This window comes from Pezoporus wallicus, unplaced genomic scaffold (assembly GCF_028554395.1).
Source record: "Pezoporus wallicus isolate ANWC-B61680 ecotype Strahan unplaced genomic scaffold, APGP_CSIRO_Pwel_v1 scaffold_2584, whole genome shotgun sequence".
Classification (NCBI taxonomy): Eukaryota; Metazoa; Chordata; class Aves; order Psittaciformes; family Psittacidae; genus Pezoporus; species Pezoporus wallicus.
This window is the reverse complement of record NW_026642851.1, coordinates 6857946-6878710: the sequence shown is the minus strand read 5'-3', so window position 1 is coordinate 6878710 and position 20765 is coordinate 6857946. Positions and strand designations below refer to the sequence as shown.

Genomic DNA, 20765 nt, shown 5'->3' with positions numbered 1-20765 from the left:
CCTCTTTGGTCAGTTTGGGTCAGGTGTCCTGTCTCTGCTTCTTCCCGGCTTCCCCTCCCCCCTGGCAGAGCATGAGGCTCACAAAGTCCTTGGCCAAACCAAAACATCTCTATCAGCTCTGTTCCCGAGCCGAAAGTCAAAACGCTGCACTGCACCAGCTACCAAGGAGGAGAAACATGACTGCTACTGCTGAACCCAGGACAACCTCTAACACCAGCAAAAGCTTTCACTTTTGTGCCAGCCTGAGCAGCCTGCAAAGGCATGCCTTCATTTCTCCCACCCTGGGGCCCGTCAACCACTCTCACTCCCCACCAGTCTATAAACATCCCCAAAGCCGCTTCTTAACCTCTCATGCAGCTCCCACAACCCTTCTGCTTATCCCCACACCAGCACCTGGCCCAACACCCAGACCCACTGGTCACCACCGCCCAAGCTACTGGTTTCATTTTCAGAAGTAACATTTGTAATGCTGCCCTTTACACAGTAAACTAATCATATAGATAATCTAATCGTGAAAGTCAGAGCCGAGACATATCATGAAGGAAGCATGCAGGCGTGTGTGAAAGCTACAGGTGAGAGCAGGCAGAAGAGCCGTGCTTGTCCTCAGGACTTTTTCTCAGTCTTGTCTCTCTGTTCCACAGACACAATTTATCTCTTTCCACTGATTATTTGAAGAACAACAGGATACTAAAGGATCTATCTACAGTTAGGTAGGCTAATATCCCTTCACTCTTTTTGTACTTGAGAAGCAGGAGACGAAAGGATACTTACGAAACAGATTTGGTCACTTTGTAATCACAGTATGAGTGAGACAACAGATGTTTTTTAATTAGAGGGGGTACTTTCGCTGGAGCATTTGATTCCTGAGAATCCTGTGAAGAAACAATTCCAGCCTCCAAACACTGCAGCCCAACAGTGAAAACAGATAAACTGTTTGAGGAAGTAACCAACATAATGACAAGCACTAGTGTAGAACAAGTGTGTACACTTAAATTGAAGACGAAAAGAGATCATGAATACAAACAAAAAACCCTGCAGTTCACGGACAGCAGTATAAAGGGAGCTGCTTTATGTCCCAGTGTTACAGCCTAAGAAAAAGCAGCAGAAATGAAGAAAATGAAGAAAACCAGTTTCTGTAACCTGATTCGAGCAGATCCAGCAATGCAGAACTCCCCTGCAGCTAAGCAACAACCAGATTTGCAACTGTACTTTTGGATCAACAACTCATTTATTTCCAGCTAGACCACTATGCCAGCTCCCATGTAATCCCAGCAACTGTGACACGCAACATTAGCTATCTAAATGATAACATGCAATGGAAGTATTTTAAAACAAAAGGGCAAATGAGAAGAAATCAATGGCAAAAATATTACCATACACAGTTGACAGTTGACACAAAGCACTATCCTATGTTGCTGTGGCTTTGGGTGCTGTTGAGCACCATAATGTCCTCATAATTGAGACAAAGTAGAAAGAGGCTCCATGATGGAACAAGCTGGCATAATATAAGGACACGCATCGAGGTGATGGGTATGCCTGGTCTGTCAAAAATGCTACCGCAGCTTAAACAGACATACCTTAACTAGCTTTGCGGCTGCCTGCTAGCAACATGGGGTAATTCAGAGGCTGTGGAACCTGTCTGAGAGTGAATAAATACTTAAATAGCCAGTCTTGGCACACTGCACTGAATAATTACATCTGACAATCTTTTTCATGCCTTCAGCCTTGCAGGGATATATAGGCATTATCCCAGCCTGCCACATGTTTCAAAGCTCTGGTCCCCAACCCATGCATGGAGGCAATGAATTACACTTAAGACATTGCATTATTACTCATAGTCACAAGCAATCACTATTACCACAGTACACATCAAGAAAGCAAAACACGACAGCTTATATTATTGCTCAATAGCCAGCAAAGGGATGTCTGGCATCAAAATTTCAGTGGCTCCCCATCTTAACATAAACACGATTTAAATGACATTTTAGGACTATGGATATTTCAAGTTTTAACAAACTCCTAAAAGGATGCCAGCAGTAGAGCATTAGGGGGTTTGCAAACAAAGCAGAGCTGAGGGGAACTGAGATTTTCTATTATGGACACATACACACTGACTTCTGGAACATCACAACCTTACTTTGACAGACATTTAAGAAGTTTCAGGACCAAAGAATGTAAAGAGCAATTCCTAACAGAGAACAAAGAGCATAGGGCTGTGCCTTAGTCAAATGTGAGAATCAGAGCCTGGATTATTAACTGATGCTTTCAGCACCCAAAGTATTAGAACTAACTGAAAGAATAAAAAAAGTCATTTTCCAAAGTGCTGAAAATATTCTACAGATCTCATTTGGAAATTGTCTCTGCATAAGGAGCTCACAGAAGAAAAATACAAAGAGGCAGAATCTAAAAAATTAAAGAGAAGGGACTGAAGAGAAGAAATTGCTCTTGCAGAAGAGCAGGTTTGTAGATCATCTGACTAACTGTATGTCAGTCGAAAACTAGTTCATAAGTATGATGTACTTTATTGAGGCAAAAGAAATCAACAAAATAGGTGAATTCACTTTACCAGCACTAAAGAGGGCTGCAATTCATTATTCAAGCCCCCTTTCTTATGTGCAAACTTTAGCTCATTTAGTACTGAATTTAAAGGTCTCGCTAATACTTGTACCTCACAATTTTCCTTTGATCTCATCCCTCTCACTTGATGCAATATTTTAAAGGATAACTAACTGAATACTCACAAGGAATGGACAAAAAATATCTTTACTTACTATCATTTATTTTTAATCCCCACTCTTCAAAACTAAAAAGCTTTTCTCTGTAGAAGTGTCGATTTTTAAAATATTAACACTAAAAGCAGTTAATATCATTGGGCTTTTTATTTATTTGTGGCTTGTGAATGCTGAAGATTCATGTTTTTATAGAAATGGGAAATCCAGTTAAGTATCAGTACAAGCCCTGAGATTTGGGAATTGTTAGGATGCCCTGCTCAGCCACAGCACAGGTCCTCTTTATCCTAGCCACGTGCCAAGGACTATGAGGAGGATACCGAGAAAATCCTCAATGCTTTGAAATACCTCTTTTTTTTTTCTATTTAAAAATAAAACAAACCCAAACCAAACCCCAAAACCCGTTCTGCATTTGCGTTGCTAAACTGTTCTAACCAAGAACATTTCATCTCGGCTTCAAGTTTAACAGCTTCATTTGAATATCTGTTACCCTTGAGATTAGCTGCTGGCCTGCAGGTATCCTCATCAGTTGTCTCTTAATTTTCCATCCCTGGGTGACTCCAAACATGCTTCTGTGGCCCCACCTTCCTTACAGTAAGTCACATGCCAAAGTGAGTCAGCAAAACATGCTTAGCCATTTTCCAGAGAAGCAATGCTTGTATAAAATAAATAAATAAAAATGGCCAGAGCATGTATTTTCTTACAAGCTTTTTAGGTTTTATTTTGCCTGTTTGGATAGGTAACATATATGCATATTATATTCTGGCTTTATGTTACACAAACACTTAGAATCCATTAAAATCCGAATTTAAAAATCTTAAAATCTTCCCAAACATTTGCCATCATGTGCTTTATTACTATATTTTTCTTTTCCATTTAAGGTGTTTTCCCTAGCTGTGAGGAAGGAAAATGGATGTCATTAAACTGGTTTCATTGTATGCGTGACACAGTTCAATAGTTTTTTATCTACCCTTAATTCATTATCATTTTCCCTCCACCGCTGCATTATTCATGTATGTCACCCTCTTCTAATTCCTGTGACAAATACAATTGTAATGACTTTATTTAGGACCAACACTTCCAGTCACAATCTGGAAAGGAAAAAAGTTAAAGCAGCTGCGTCACTTGGCTCTGCCCGATTGATAGCCAGCCAAGGCAAAGGCAAGCCAACCAAGGAGAGCAGGCAGCAAAACCTGCTACCTGCAGGAAACAGGTCTGAGGGCACATGGGAGCCAGGCAGCACCAGCAGAAGTTATTGCTTCATTAATTTTACTGTGTTTGAGGGAGGTGAAGGACTGAATCACCAATAAAGGCAGGAAAGCACACCCTGTCATATTTCAGATCTACTTGGTTAGGTTTACTTTATGTCTTTTTAAACATTTACTTCAAAGGAAGCACCAAATGCATATAATATTTTAGTTAATACTATTAATTCAAATATTACACTAGACTAAATATTATACAGTTATAGCCTCTGCATAAAATGATTCCATTACAGCCTGGAATGATTTTTAACATTTGACTAGAGAAACAAAAATGCTAATGTAGTTCCAGCTTTAATCCGTTTTTAAGCACAAATGATTTAAATAATTCATTTTGTGTTTTCTATATGACTGGAACTACCCATTGTCATAGCAGGAGGGTTTTGGCAGTGCCTTTGCTACTTTGACTGTTTGCAAGTTGTCTTACAGTTTCAGACGGTGTCAGACCTAGATGCTATATCTTATGCCAGCTGGAGTGAGAACATTGGTTTCATGTATAGAAAAACAGTTTTAAGAAGTCAGGGTCTGCTAGCAGTTTCTCTACAAGCTACAACAGCAGCAGTGCTAGAGGTCATGAATATTACATAAGGGCTGTCCATGCATTTAAGCCAGCATCAGTAAGCCAAATTCCCATAGCAACACTCGCATAGATTTACTGCTCACTAAGAGATGCATCAGTTCAGCAGTAAATGCTGTACTGCTACCCTGATTAGTCTGCAAGATATTATTGCTTCAACTCTTCTTTTAAAGGTTGTACATTTACTGATAAAATCCAACACTCCACCTGAATTTCATGGCAGCCTTTATTACCTTTCCTAGGAGCACAGAAATCTCAAACTAGCAAAAAGCAACCCTGATACAACTGAGACTCCCGATTACGATCAGCAACATCTCTAAGATGCAAGGTGGAAGGGAAGAAGCGGGCTGCTTCTTTTGAGTTTCTGCTATACTGATCCCAGGACAGCAAGACCCAAGTTCAAAGAGATGTTCAGCATCTCCTACAGTGGGCAAGTTGCAGCAGCTCATTAAAAATTTGCTTTAGGAGCTCTTATTAAATATCAGTTAACAATTAACAACTCCACCCCACCCCTATCTTTGGCTTCCCTGTTCAAGTTTTCTGGCCTGATTAAGCTGTCTGCCTGTGCATTATAGTACCGTATTAGTAATGGACCTGGTCGTCAACTAGCAATCAGATGCTCAGTTCAATGATCTGGACTCCTAATTTCTGAAGAGCCCTTGTAAAACAGGTGGCATAAATGGTCAAATCTGGCAGTGGAAAAAGAAACAGTAAAATAAAAACCAAGGCAAAATGGAGGAGGGGAGTCAGAGAGAAAGTGAGAGAGAAATGCAGATCAGGTCGATCTGAGGAGGGATCTCAATAGTGTATTTAAATATTTACATATTACATACAAAAATGTAAAAACAGACCTTGGAAAACAGTAATACAGTGAGATCTGGCAGACGATAGCATATAAAAAAACAAAAAAAACAGGACGAAGTTATAAGTAAATGATAGCAAATAAGATGAACATGATTTTTACAGATTCAATAGTATTTAAAGATACAGCACACATGAAAGAAAAACAAGCCCATACCCTTTCACTGCTAAACCCCTCACAGTCCTAAATGCATTTCATGGAAAATATACAAACACAGGAAGAACCTAAAGCTCTTTTAGTATTTCCTTACTAAATTGTCACTATCTGCCAGGAGCATGGAGATAAAAGGAGAAATCTTAACAAGTCCTAGAGCATATTGCTCACAGGGTCATTTAACACACAAACTGTAAGGAAGTCAGTGAAGTCTTCAGGAAAAAAAAAGACCTTTTTAACAGATTCTCCTTGTTTACATATGACATGTAGGGACTGATCTTTCACTGAAGGGAGATGAATAGGATGCTCGAGGGCTGATTTCTAGAACTGTAAGTTTTGAGTGCCATAGGGACCCATGGGTAAACTTTCACAAACATCTTTCAGTAAGAACTCAAAGCTTTGACCCCACACAATAAATGTGTGCATTCAATAAAAGCAGAAGTGCACATATTTAGATAAGATTCTTCTGAAAACAAAAGCCAATCAAATGCCTTCTATGGAAAACTGATTCTAAGCGATTTTTCCTGGAAAATCTCCTTTCTACTGCTGTCTGGAAAATCTTTAGAAGAGGTCTTACACTGTATGTTAACACATTAGTAACATTTGTGTCACTAATGGATGTCAGTCCTTTAAAGCTGAACATTTTATGAGTTTGTGACATGAAAAAACACTTTACCTTTGCTTTTTCCAGCTGTGCCTGGGCCTGTCGCTCTGCCTCTCTCCGCACTGCTTCCCTGTCTTCTTCCAGAGATACATCTGAATCAGATGGACGGCTGGTGTAGGAGTCCGCCGAACCCTGCACAAGAAAAAGGAAAATAAGGTCACAAGTTGTTTTAGTGTTAAAAACCCCAAATCAACAGCACAAAAGCCCCCAGCAGAAGGGGTTATAAATCTTGTCTTTTACTTTTGTACCCTTGACAGGAAAATATCCCAAAGTAGTTAGAAAATAACTACCCAAAATAAATAGAAAATAACTACCCCAAAGTAGTCAGAAAATAAATACTCCAAATAAATAGAAAATAACTACCCCAAAGTCAGTAAGAAAAATTATGTCTAGCTAAATATTTTCTTCTGGGGACTTTCCAAAAGTGCAGGTGTCTTCCCCAGTGTTTTATTTCCTGCACTACCCCCATGCTCTTATTTGTGTGCTTTTCAGCAAGGAAAGCCAGTTGCTCTGCAGTTAAAGCACTGGTGCAGTGCAGGGCTGAAGGACACACAGCAGCTTCAAGGATGGCTCCCTAAATATTAAAACTCTAAACAGTGACAGTACTTGCAAGGAAACAGACTTTTTATAATCAAAATGCAAATTCAGTATCAATAATTACTATTACACAATATCTTTGCTAACAGATTTAACCTTTGCTATCCATTTTTATTTTAGGGCAACCTCTTTACCTGACACACTTTCCCCAACAGAACTGCAAATGGCTCATATCCATCTCTGCCTCTCAGCAAAACATGTAAATGACCACAAATCAACTTCCAACTAATAAAATCCGTCTGGACTCAACACACATCCCCGTATCACCACAATGGAAGCAGCCACAATGCCAGAACAGCTCTATAAATAATGACAGCTCTGCTTTTCCTCTGCATCTCCCTGCATACAAAATAGAGTCCTGCGAATTCAATCAGAGTGAAAACAACTGTCATCTCCTTGCTTCCTTGTTTTCTCTCCCTCCCTGCAATACATATAATACATGCCGATAATGAAAACGTAGGGCTTACACAGATATCAGAATTCTTCAGACGTCCTCCTTTGGCTCTTTTCAGAAGCCTGATCCAGGTGGCCTTCATTAGCCAGACAGCTCAGTTATTGTCCGCAGCTGCAGCGCCCGGCACTGATCTCATAAAACATGTGCACACTGAGCACCGCAGAATCACTGTTCCTTTCCTATCCATGCTCTGCTCTGAGAGCCTTCCTTCTCTTCCCTCTGCCTTTCAAGCTTGCAGCCTCACTGTCCCCAAGTATTCTGCTACAATTAAATTCTCAAATTTTCTCATGCCAGTAAAAAATTTAAAATCATTAAAAATAATAATAATTTAAAAAAAAACAAACCCAAAAAATCTGCACCAGCTCCAAAAATCTTAACTCAAACGATAAAAATGTAAAATAAACTAGGCGTCAGGTAGATGCTGTGAGAGATACTCCAGCTGATCATAAACTGAGATCAACCGCAGAAAAATACCTAGGGCTTTTTCCTTTCTGTTTTGGGGGGCGGATTTGGCTGTTAAAAATAGTGCTTATAGGAGAACCTTTTAAAATCCTGTGCAAAATGTATTCAGTGACATTTGCAAGTGCAAAGTTCATTTCATCTCTTCCTAGATTGGCTGGGGGTGGGGTAATAGGCTGTTCATATCACTGGGCATGCTCCATATGTGCAGCCTTTTACGCAGATGCTCGCATCACACCGGGTTGTTAGCCTATGCCAAATTGCTATTTTACATCTCAAGGGTAAACAGCTGGAAAATGCAAGGTCCCTGCGAAACTGGAAGAGCTGGTACAGCGTCTCCTTCCCGTCATGTATGTCTGCTACAAGCTGCCTTTCCTTTGGATGCTCAGTGCTGTCACGCAGCACTTCCCTCCACTGCAAAGCACTGAGCTCCACTCACAGCTCTCTTACAGAAAACGTAAATCCAAAAATATGCCTGTTGAGCAGGAATTTAACCCCCTAGTCACCGCTTACAATTTTTTTGACATAAGCAGAGGAAAGAAGTAAAGGATAACTGCAACACACCACTTACCATATAAATACTAGATCCTAATATAGCAGAAGCCAAACAAAACATTGAATTTCTGTATTCTGCTTATCAGAGATACCCCGTACCCCTCCATAAACTGACATGGGAATAACATGATAAAGAATGGTTTTCTAGGGCATTTCTGATTCACTGACAGACATGCAACATTCTAGCTGGAAAAGATCACTGCAGCTGATGGCAGAACCTGCCTTTGACAGAAATTCACAGAAATTTAATAAATATACAAATATGTGATATAAACACGAGAAAAATAGAGAACAGACATCACAGCTGAGAACAGTGGTCATGCACTTGTCAGTATGTCAGCACAAAGGACTGAATCATGCCATGATTTATGTCTGTGTAACAAAAAAATTGCCCCACCACAAATGATGCAGTAGCCTACTTTTATCCACTATTAGAGCAAACAGTAGTTGCCACTAAACTGACAGTTTAAAGGTAGATTTCAACTTTCCAAATGTTTTACCTTTTTCTTTCCTGAAGACTGTAATAGCTCGAGCACAGAGTTTAATGAGCTGCCTTTGAGCTAACATAAAGGAAATTATTCTCCAAGGGATATTTTGCTTACAGGAGTCCAAATACATCTGCTATGTTATAGCCATCTTCCAAACCAAAAATGCCTACTGAGCTAGAGCAAAAGAGCAGAAAATAAAAGCAAATACACTCAAACTTTTCTGGAAATTTTTGGAAAATCTTGTCCATTAGGAAATCACCAGAGGGCTGTAACTTCCCAGCGCCTTGCAAATTTGGCTATTACTTGAAATTTCTCTTTGCCACAACTTCTGACACAGCTCCCCAGTGGAAACAGTGGCAAAAGACACGCAGCAACAAGCATACAGAAGTTTAGTGTATAGTTTAAATCCTGTTATACTTGACACAGTAGTGGCCTGTGGTCAAAACCACTGAGTTATCATGGTATTAAAGCCGAGACTGTGATAACCCCCTCCCCACCACAGAGCCCCAGCCTCCAGGACATTCTGGAGCCCTTCAGCACCTTTCAGAAAGGGCACATCCAAACCCTTCCCCATCACCACTGCAATTCCTCAGCGTCATTCTGCCGTTGGTTTCATAAATCAATCCCAAAGCAACATCACCTTTAAATAAGAGGAAAACAAGCAAATCAGCCATTAAGCCTAACATGGCAATCACCATGGACAGTGGGAACATTAGACCTTTATGGCAATTCTATGATGAACACATCATATTTTCCACTGACCAAGCAGCACAGCATCACTTCTACTACCACTCATTCTGCTGTACAGAAGTGATGCCTAATTTTGGGATGCTGCATAACTGGTCTTAATCCTGTGAGAAAAAAAAGAAAAAAGGGGTCATGAAGCACAGGAACATAATTCCCATCTCCCCTAAGGGGGGGCAAAATGCCTTTAAATGCCTTTTGGGTCAGGCCAGAATTGCTAAAATTGGAGTTCATCTTCTAGGCCACAGAGATCATCTACAGTGCTGGTCATGTCTTGTGTTGGTCACAGTCCAATGCACATCAAAAAAAAAAATATAATATATATATCAATTTATTTTAATTATATTGACAAATTTAATTATATTGACAAATCACATGAATCAAAGTCAACATTACATTTATTTTCCCAGTTGGATGGACATGATCATGTAAATTCTGTATGGAAAGCAGAAACTGGGAGCTTTGTTTCTTGAATATGAAAAAACAACAACACCACCTAAAAAAATAAATCAAAGTCTGACATCAAGGAAATCCAGGAAAAGGGGGAGCGTACCATTAAAATTAATTAATTTTATAAACTAGTGATCATTTTCCTATGAGCTAAGAATGTACTCAACACTTTAACATAAAAAAAGAATCCAAACTTCGATAAAAACTATGATGAGACTGCAATGGAAATAACTTGACTATTCACGGAAAATAAGGCCTGGTGGACGTGCACTGTCCATTCATGACAGCTAACAAAACTGCTTTTCCTCCCTGGGTACATGAGTTTTGGGGGTTGCTCTGGGGAACACTATGGATCCTTTCCCAAGAGCTTCTGAAATCCAGTCTTTCTGGGATTCTGCAGGTCTCCATAATCTTATACTGCAATGTGGAAGAGCTGCAGTAATAAAAGTATGTAATATATACTACCGTAGCCCCCAATACCTAGTATTCCACAGGGAACTGACTAGTAAAAGTGACATAGGTCATGTTAATAATTATCCCATTTATTCCCTGTTCTCTCTTCCCCTCCCCCCCTCCCCCTTTTCTCTGCCTCCTTATTTGGCAGGTTTACAAAGCCAGTTTGAGAACTAATTTCCTGTTTTAATGACATGCTCGCAAATATTTACCAACTATTTTACCACTTACTATATTGGATTCTATGACATATTCTCATAACATAAACCCAGAATCTTCACACAGCTAGTGGTCTTATGTGGTCATATTTGAGCTCCTTTTTCTCCAGGACCATAAATGTCTTATCTTTCTTAGTACTGTAGAAGTGTATCATTTCAAGAGACTATAGGTCCTTCAAATAAAAACAGGTTGTTTATTACTTTCCTTTATTTGCAGGTAAAAACTCCTTAGTTAAATTTGGTCGCACCTGCAGAGACCTTTATTTTTCTTGTTAGTTTTCTGTACCTATACTTAAATTTGGTCAGTACTGCTGGAGATTAAGTACAGATTTTGATTGCAGTGTTGCCTTCATAGTGTAAAATCTGTGGATGTGTTTGGTCTGTCACTGTACTAAATTCTCACTGGACTAATATCGCTATCATTACACTTGCAGATTCAGTCCTGGCCTTTATATTATGCCCTCTTCATAAAAAATTAAAGTGATCCTCTGAGTACCATGAGTTTCTCTTTAATAGGGTAATCCACTTATGAATTGGGTATCATTAGGACAGATAACTTTCCAAATGACTGAAAATTCTCAAATAATTCTCTTCCTAGGAAGATCATACAAGTCTGTTCAAGAAGAGACTTTTTACCTTATTATTTATTAAATGAAGGCATGAAGCAGTAAGCAAACATATAACAAGAATTTACAAGGAATAAAGTACATGTGACTACTTTTATATATATAAACTCTTCATTTATAATACTGGGATCTTCTCCCAGATATAATTTGCATCTCTTCCTTGGTTTAATGCTGAAGAGAATTTTAAATCCAAAAGGAGAAATATCTTTATGCCTTGATTCAATTTATACTTTGAATATAAAAAGCTCAGGTCTCACTGTGCCAACAAGAGGAACAATTCATTTTAACGTTAAGAACTGATGCAGAGATATTGCTAAATGCTTATCTTCTAATCTTGTTGAAGTAGTAAGAAAGACATCACACAATCTGCTAGGACACAATCTGAGATAGTAAATCACGGCCTTGTGATGCGCTACTACTTCTTGAGTGTCAGGAAATAAGGTAAAGGGAATAAAATGTTGAAAGGCTATTTCCATAACACTTTTATTTCACTTAAAATCATTAAAACTGATTCAGAACAAAGGCAAATGTGAAATGTTGAAGTTTAGCATAAAGTGAAACTGTTGATACTGGCAAACTGTAATATGCCAATGCAGAATACAGATTGTCCTGTTTCACCATAAACTGACCAGCCTCAAATGCATGAGCCACAAAATTAAAAAATCAGAAGCACTCCCACAAAAGCACCTTCTCCACAGGCCTCAGTTTGCCAGAGTGGCCACAGCTGGTGAATGTGAAAATTTCTTATCTATGAAGTTTTCTCCAGATGTCTAAGCAACATCATTGTTTTGGATGATGTTGAAGAGGACACAAAATGCTGCTCTGAGAATGCTATACAATGTTATATTGATGTTAATTATCTGAGGGCAGAATTTTTATGGAAATTAAATTAATTCCAATTGTTTGGCATGTATACTTGGCACGTATGACAAACTGAAAAAATACATTTTAACAAAGGAAAAAGGAAAGAGATCACATATTCATTAAGGGGATATCAAGCAGGAATTGTTCATTTCTTGTGTAAGGGTCACAGACATTTGACAGCCTGGCAACTTCCAAGGCTAATGATGATGTCCTCCCTGGTTCTTGGCATGGGCCCTTCCTGTACTTGGTCATTTGCCCACTACACATACATTTACACCTAAATGCTCTCCCACAGCTCCTATCACACAAGGACGGCTACCAGCTCCTACAGTGGTCACGGAAATCCTTTGCTATGGTTCCATTTAAAAAACAAACCCAAGGCTGGTTATAATTTTATTGCTGTTGTTTAGAGCTAACTGGGAATTGCCATGGCATCAACAGCCATGGAGGACCTTCAAATAATGTGAGCAGTGAAATTTTAGAACAGTTGGTAGCTTTATGGCTGCAATGTGATTAAAAAGGAGATTATATAGGAAACCAGACTTCTCTTTACCCTTAACATGACTTTGGCAAGCTTGATCACAGCACCCAGCTTGACAGGAACAGGTTTCCAAGGCACTAATCCAATCAACAGCTGGATGAAAGCAAAGGTTTTTTTAAAATAACCCTTAGGTTTCCAGAAGCCGAGATTTTGGCATTCGCAAGCCAAGTAAACAGTTGTACCAGGTACTTTATCAGGAAAAACGAAAGAATGAAACCTTCAATAACCCCACACACCAAAACCCGCCACACATTTGCACTCACAATTCATGAGGTTGCTTTCTTGGTGTTTTGTTAAGAAAAAGTATCATGAGCAGGTATTTTTAGATAAATAAGTCTTCTCCTGGTGGCTCTTCAGAAAAAATCTGGCAATATGCAAATTGCTTCCAAAAGGGCAGCTGCAGAGCTCAGCCTAGTTAGCAAACAGACAGACGGACTGACCCCTCAGAGTCAGAGCTAAGCTCTCCCCAAGGCTTTGGGATGCTCTGGTGTGTTACGGTTTATCAACTTCTGCAAAAACCATCCTAGAGGGAAAATTACTTGAGATCCTATTGTACAAGGCACTGTACAGTTACAAAGTAAATTACAAGCCCTGCTTAAAAGAACTTCCAGTGCAAAGGATGAGAGAATATGAGCAGAATAAAAAAAAAGGAGTAAGAAAGGGATCAAGGTAGCAATGCAATAGAAAATAAAGTATCTTTAAATATTCGATACCAGCATTATGACTCATCCCTTGCATAACCATGGTGGGTTGTTGTTTAAGTAAGTTTTCTATATGTATTATGGCAGAGATTAGTTCTGTGAAAGCCTCTGAAGGAGGATAATCTGGTAGCTCTGTATATTCTGACAGAGAGATTCTCACACTTATGAAACTTGAGCAAGTGCTTTTGAGGAAGAGGGCAGTGACAGGAATACACGGAGGTCTCCTATGCTTTAACAACAATACAATCACATCACTGAGAATTTTAAAATAAAATTTAAAAATCCCACAGAATAAAGAAAAAAAAAAGGGGGGGGAATTTGATTTTTAAAGACAATTAATTGGATCTAAAGGATGGGATTAAATTATTGACAATTTTGCGCTGTAAGGAAAAGTCAGAGCAATGACAGAGCTAAGACGTTGCCAGTGGAACAACTTGGAGACAGGTGTCAAAGGAATTAAAATACACTAAGGAAATGATTGCAAGCTGCATGAACCTGAATCATCTCATTTTTGTCTCAGACCGTCAGTACACACATGGATATTAACAAAACTTGGTTGATTCATGGTAACTTTTTAAAGCTCTGGTAACTTGATTATATATTTAAGCCCTTAGGCAAAGATAAATCAGAATTATTACTAACACAAGGCGACCTGTGGTGGTGTTTACTGGGATGGAAGTGGGTAAAAAATTGAAGGTTTTCAGGAAAAATGACAATACCGTTTTGACAATATTAGTTAATCAACAGCAGATATCACAAAGGAAGTATTTTAAGTTGCAGAAAAAAAGAATTCGGAATATAAAATGCTATGTGCTGATACAAGAGCACAGAGAGAAAGACAAAGATTGGGTCAACCACAAGGGCTCATCTAAAAAGAGGAAAAATGGAAAACGCATCTGGGATGACAACAAGGAAACAGAAAGACAACTAGAAAAGGAATGAATCTGAAGGAAAGCATGGCAACCATCATCTCAGTTTGTCTCAGCTCAGTTAAAAGTGCCAATTTAGATTCTCTGTTCCAGATCTTCAGTGTATTTTTATCTGGGATTTTGGTTCAAGTCATTAAGATTTTCTGCATACTTAAAAATAACTTCCTTCAAAATTTAGCAGGAAATTCAGTTAGCAATGGAGAATTTCAAAGAAAAAAAATTTTCTTTGTTTTTTTTTTTCAAATTATCCCTAAATGTACAATCCCTGGCTTTTTCGAATGTAACATTTTTTAATTTACTCCGGATAACAAACGGAATTTTTGCGGGTGTTTCTGCTCTTTTGGTTTCTTTAACTCGTTAAAAATATTGAGGTTAAGTACATACAGCCAAGTCTTCCCTATTTTACTCTTTCAAATGTAACAACTGCTTTAATACATATTTTTACTTGCTACCTTTAATTTCTACACTGTAAACATAGTACTCATCTGTTTAAATAATTATCTTTTTCCCCATTTGTCTTCATGAGTTACTTTGGCACGCATGTACTATCTAAAAACTGCTGTCATACACTAGTTGTCTATAACATTTTTCAACCTCTGATAAGTTTATTTTCCGGCCCATCCTCTGCTATTGAAATCTTGATTTTCTAGTCATGATATTTTGTTAACAGGAATCAATGACTGTCACGACATAAAACATGGCAAATTGCTCATTGCTTAGATTAGGAGAGGTTTTCTTATCAACACCTTTGTTAAGTTACACACAGTGAAGACTAATGAATTAATTAAATTTCCCTGAGCTGAGCCAGGCTCACTGAAAGCTCAAGCTTGTCAAACAGCGGTTCCTCTGTGACTCAGCCCAGGTATCTCTGGCAGGCACAATCACCCTTTAAGCATCTGCAGCCTCTGATACTGCCAGAAACACCAAGCAGCTTTCACACTGCATGGCACCATTTACTTCAGGATAAAAACACTACATAAAACACACATATACTCATAAGTGAGCTAAATGGAAGCTCAGTTTCCAAGGGTATCGCCACATCAGTCCTTGTGGTTTCAGGTGTTATACCTTTGTTCCAGCCTTCATCCTCATGTACACTGCTGGAAAAATATCAGGACTGTTTTTTTATACCCATTACTTATCACCCAGGTCTAGCATAAATCAAAGCAAACTACTTGCAATTTTCTCAAGAGGATGAGGCTCCTTACACCATTTAGATATTTCAATTATTCTCATCTGGTTTCAGGAATACAACAATGTAATACTTTTATCGCATCAATGGAAAAGTCTCTGGAAAGGCCTTTTGTCCCTTTTATCTATCACATGTCAAAATAACAGCCTTGAAAAATTCTCTCTCTCCAGCAGTTTTTGTTGTAAAATTAAAATATAGTAGTTAATGCACAGATTGCATGATGTCAACTGCTCAAATCCATTGGCTCTTCTAGATTTGACTCTTAAAAGATATCTAACGTAGTGCATCCACACAGAGAGGGTAAGGATATCAAGTGTGCAGTGTGTGTGATCTTCAACTAAGGGTGAGAAGCTAAAGTAAGAGCTGCATTCCTGATTCTCCCATCCCAATCCATGTGGCTGCCACTGCTTGTATGGCTCCATAAACTGCTTTCTGATAGTGGTAAAGCAAGGTAGAGTTTGTGGGTCTAACTCAAGAATCGTTCCTATTGCACTTTTACAGAACTACTAAGAAGCGAGACTGAAGTCTCTGTATGTTACTGAACCTGTTTTCCATCTGCAAGAGTGTATACAACACTTGTTTCCAAAAAACAAATTAGTAAAATGCTGTAGGAAACCATCTGATAGTGTATAATCTCTAATAATGAATAAATCTAAATATATTTTTTTACAGCTAAAACAGATCTCATAATATGGATTTATATTAGCACTATGGAGATATAACTGCTTGCTTAAATAAAGATGGGAGTTTTAGAACAGAAGTATGTATTTTAGGCAACCTCAAAACAGAAATGTGCCTGCTACTGAAGATGGTAATAATGATTAGATGCTAAACTGAAAGAGAATAAAATATAAATGAATTGCAATAGAAAACTTGAAGGAAATCATAAAAGCAGCACATGGTGTTGTGAAATTTCATAACTCAATCCTGGAATATTTTTTGTGTCCCGGAACATTGAAAGCTTGGTACAGCCCCTTTCCAGCATAATAAGTGAACTCAGGTTTTTTAAATTACTGCAACCTAGAAGACCAAACATTTTCTGGGTTGTTGGTTTTTTTTTAAGACTTAAAAGAAACATCAGGAGCAGACTTCTTTCTGATTCAGAGCAGACTTTGTCTGGGTCAGGAGAGAAAATTACACCATATCCCTTGCTAAGCCATTTCCACCTCTATCGGAAGCACCAAATTTTGGACGACGGTTGCTCTTTCATTTATTGCTGCAATACACAATATTGACAGAAAATACATGTTTTTTTTTGCTGATAAATCCAAAATCTTAAGAAAGGAGAGCTGAGGACTACCATATCTACATATACTCTCTCGGGTGCCAGAGCTATGACGAGTTTTAATACATCTTGTTCTCAGGACCACAAGGTAGTTCAGGCAGAAAGGGGGCTCAGAAAGTCTTTAGTCCAACATCCTGCTCAAGCTGTGAGACCAAAACCAGCTTGGTTCAGGACTTTATTCAGTTGGCTCTTTAAAACCTTGAAGGACAGAACCTCTCTGGAAAAACCCATCACACTGACAGAGTATTCTCACAGTGAAGAAGTTTTTTCTTATATCCAGTATGAACCTCTCTTTTTTGAATGTCCAGTGTTTGCCTCTTGCCCTCCCACCATGAACCTCATAGGAGCCTGGCTCCATGCTTTTGACAACCTCCTATAGATGCTGAGGGTCTCACATAAGACTTGGGGGTCCAGAATTTCAAAAGCATCTGCAACTTTGGAAAGATAATAGAATTCTTCTTAAAAAAGAGCCGATGTACACCTTGGGCAAACCTGTATTAAGAGATGTGCTATACAGTAGTGTCGTGGTTTAAACCCAGTCAGGTAACTTGTTCACTCACTCCCAGTGAGTGGTGCCGAGCTGACAACAATCAAGGTCCGTGTCCGTCTCCCCCCCTCCCTGCACCGGGGCTCTCCCCTTCCCCGCTCCCGGAGGAACGGGGAGGAGGATCGTGAGAGTGCAACTCCTACGGGTTGAGACAAGAACAGTCCAGCAACAAATCACCACCACTACTATCAGCTAAAACAATGATAAGGGAAAATAACAAGGGAAGAGAATACGATACCACCGGCCAAGAAAACGAGTTCCACCCGGAAGCTCCTGTCCTTCCGGGCAACTCCCAGTTACCCCCCACCCCGGGCATGACGTGCTGTGGTATGGAATACCTCTCCGGCTAGCCCGGGTCAGGCGCCCCGTCTCTGCTTCCCCACAGCCTCCCCTCCTCCCTGGCAGAGCATGAGCCTCACAGAGTCCTTGGTCAGGGTAAACATCACTTAGCAACAACCGACAACATCGGCTTCACCAACACTGTTCTCAAACCAGAAGTCAAAACACAGCACTGCACCAGCTAACACAAAGGAAAAACATGACTGCTACTGCTGAACCCAGGACATTATCCACCCCTTATTCCATACCATTCACGTCATGCTCAGATCCCACATTTTCAATACACCATCGCTCTCCCACATGTATACATCCATATACATACAGACCAAGAGGAAAAAATCATTTTCTTAGTGCATGGACCAATCCCTATAATGCTGCCGAGTCCATTCGGTCCATGATGTTCCAAGTTCATTCTCTGTTGGGATGATGGCTGGAGGGAAGTCAGGGCCAGTCGCTGGTGACCTGGAGACATCTAGTTGATGGGCTATAAAAGCATTACACAGCAGGCAACAGCATACAATTGAGTTCACTGGCTGTTTTCCCCTAAAATCAAATCCCCTTGAGGTATACATCGGACTTCCCCATCTTCCCGCATTACCCACCAAGTATATCCAGGTCCCTGAGCAAAAGCAATCCCACGAGTGGGTTTGCCTTTACCTGAAGCAGGAATAACCCAGACTGTCTTCCCCAGCAAATTCTTCATATGCACCACGGGAACTTTGTCCCCCTCTACAATATGTAAAAGTTCTGACTGGGCTGGGCCAGCCCTGTTGGCAGATCCTCTGGTTGACCAACCAGGTGGCCTTTGGTAAATGTGTATCCCAATGCTTGAAAGTTCCCCCACCCATCGCTCTCAGTGTAGTTTTTAACAGCCCATTGTACCGTTCGATTTTCCCAGAGGCTGGTGCATGGTAGGGGATGTGATATACCCACTCAATGCCATGCTCTTTGGCCCAAATATCTATAAGGTTATTCCGGAAATGAGTCCCATTGTCTGACTCAATTCTCTCTGGGGTGCCGTGTCGCCACAAAATCTGTTTCTCAAGGCCCAGGATGGTGTTCCGGGCAGTGGCATGGGGCACAGCGTATGTTTCCAGCCACCCGGTGGTTGCTTCCACCATGGTAAGCACATGGCGCTTGCCTTGGCGGGTTGGTGGCAGTGTGATATAGTCAATCTGCCAGGCCTCCCCATATTTATACTTCAACCATCGTCCTCCATACCAAAGAGGCTTTAACCGCTTGGCTTGTTTAATTGCAGCACATGTTTCACACTCATGAATAACCTGGGCAATAGTGTCCATTGTTAAGTCCACCCCTCGGTCACGGGCCCATCTATATGTTGCATCTCTGCCCTGATGGCCTGAAGTGTCATGGGCCCACCGGGCCAAAAATAATTCACCTTTATGTTGCCAATCTAAGTCCATCTGAGCCACTTCAATCTTAGCCGCTTTATCCACTTGTTGGTTGTTCTGGTGTTCCTCAGTGGCCCGACTCTTGGGTACATGGGCATCTACATGATGTACCTTCACCACCAGGTTCTGCACCCGGGCAGCAATATCTTTCCACAGTGCAGCAGCCCAGATGGGTTTACCTCTGCGTTGCCAGTTGCTCTGCTTCCATTGCTTCAACCACCCCCACAGGGCATTTGCCACCATCCATGAGTCAGTATAGAGATAAAGTACTGGCCACTTTTCTCGTTCAGCAATGTCCAGGGCCAGCTGGATGGCTTTCACCTCGGCAAATTGACTCGATTCACCCTCTCCTTCAGCAGTTTCTGCAACTTGTCGTCCAGGACTCCATACAGCTGCCTTCCATCTCCGATGCTTTCCCACAATACGGCAAGAGCCATCAGTAAACAAGGCATACTGCTTTTCACTTTCTGACAGTTTATTATATGGTGGGGCCTCTTCAGCACGCATCACCTCCTCCTCTGGTGACATTCCGAAATCTTTGCCCTCTGGCCAGTCCATGATGACTTCTAGAATGCCTGGACGACTGGGATTTCCTATTCGAGTTCGTTGTGTAATTAGTGCAGCCCATTTACTCCATGTAGCATCAGTTGCATGATGTGTAGAGGAGACCCTGCCTTTGAACATCCAGCCCAGCACGGGCAGCCGGGGTGCCAGGAGGAGCTGTGCTTCAGTGCCAATCACTTCCGAAGCAGCTCGAACCCCTTCATACGCTGCCAGTATCTCTTTCTCAGTTGGGGTATAGCTGGCCTCAGATCCTTTGTATCCCCGACTCCAAAAGCCGAGGGGTCGACCTCGAGTCTCCCCTGGAGCTTTCTGCCAGAGGCTCCAGGTAGGACCGTTCTCCCCAGCTGCAGTGTACAGTACATTTTTTACATCTGGCCCGGTCCGGACTGGTCCAAGGGCTACTGCATGAACTATCTCGCGTTTAATTTGCTCAAAGGCTTGTTGCTGCTCAGGGCCCCATTTAAAATCATTCTTCTTCCGGGTCACATGATAGAGAGGGCTTACAATCGAACTGTAATTTGGGATGTGCATTCTCCAGAACCCCACTGCACCCAAGAAAGCTTGCGTTTCTTTCTTATTAGTTGGTGGAGACATTGCTGTTATCTTGTTGATCACATCTGTGGGGATCTGTCTACGTCCATCTTGCCATTTTATTCCCAAAAATTGAATCTCCTGTGCAGGTCCCTTGACCTTACTCCGTTTTATGGCAAAACCGGCTTTCAGCAGGATTTGGATTATTTTCCTCCCTTTCTCAAAGACTTCTTCCGCTGTATCGCCCCACACAATAATGTCATCAATGTATTGCAGGTGTTCTGGAGCTTGCCCCTGTTCCAGTGCAGTCTGGATCAGTCCATGGCAAATGGTAGGGCTGTGTTTCCACCCCTGGGGCAGTCGGTTCCAAGTGAACTGGACACCCCTCCAAGTAAAAGCAAACTGTGGCCTGCACTCTGCTGCCAAAGGAATGGAGAAAAATGCATCGGCAATATCAATCGTGGCATACCACTTGGCTGCCTTTGACTCTAGTTCATACTGAAGTTCTAGCATGTCCGGTACGGCAGCACTCAATGGTGGTGTGACTTCATTCAGGCCACGATAGTCTA

At 40.7% G+C, this 20765-nt stretch overlaps 1 protein-coding gene across 10 annotated transcripts in view; it reads right to left on the bottom strand.

Moving 5' to 3' along the window:
* CACNB2 (calcium voltage-gated channel auxiliary subunit beta 2) overlaps nucleotides 1-20765 on the bottom strand; it is a 261734-nt gene that overhangs the window by 86006 nt on the left and 154963 nt on the right. For 7 of the 10 annotated variants that reach the window (XM_057432548.1, XM_057432550.1, XM_057432557.1 and 4 more), the window contains one exon: nucleotides 6260-6379. In XM_057432548.1, the coding sequence (XP_057288531.1) occupies nucleotides 6260-6379 (120 nt within the window). Of the gene's footprint in view, nucleotides 1-6259; nucleotides 6380-7311; nucleotides 7618-20765 lie in introns of those variants that run through there. The other 3 variants (XM_057432552.1, XM_057432553.1, XM_057432556.1) reach the window with 1 other exon arrangement.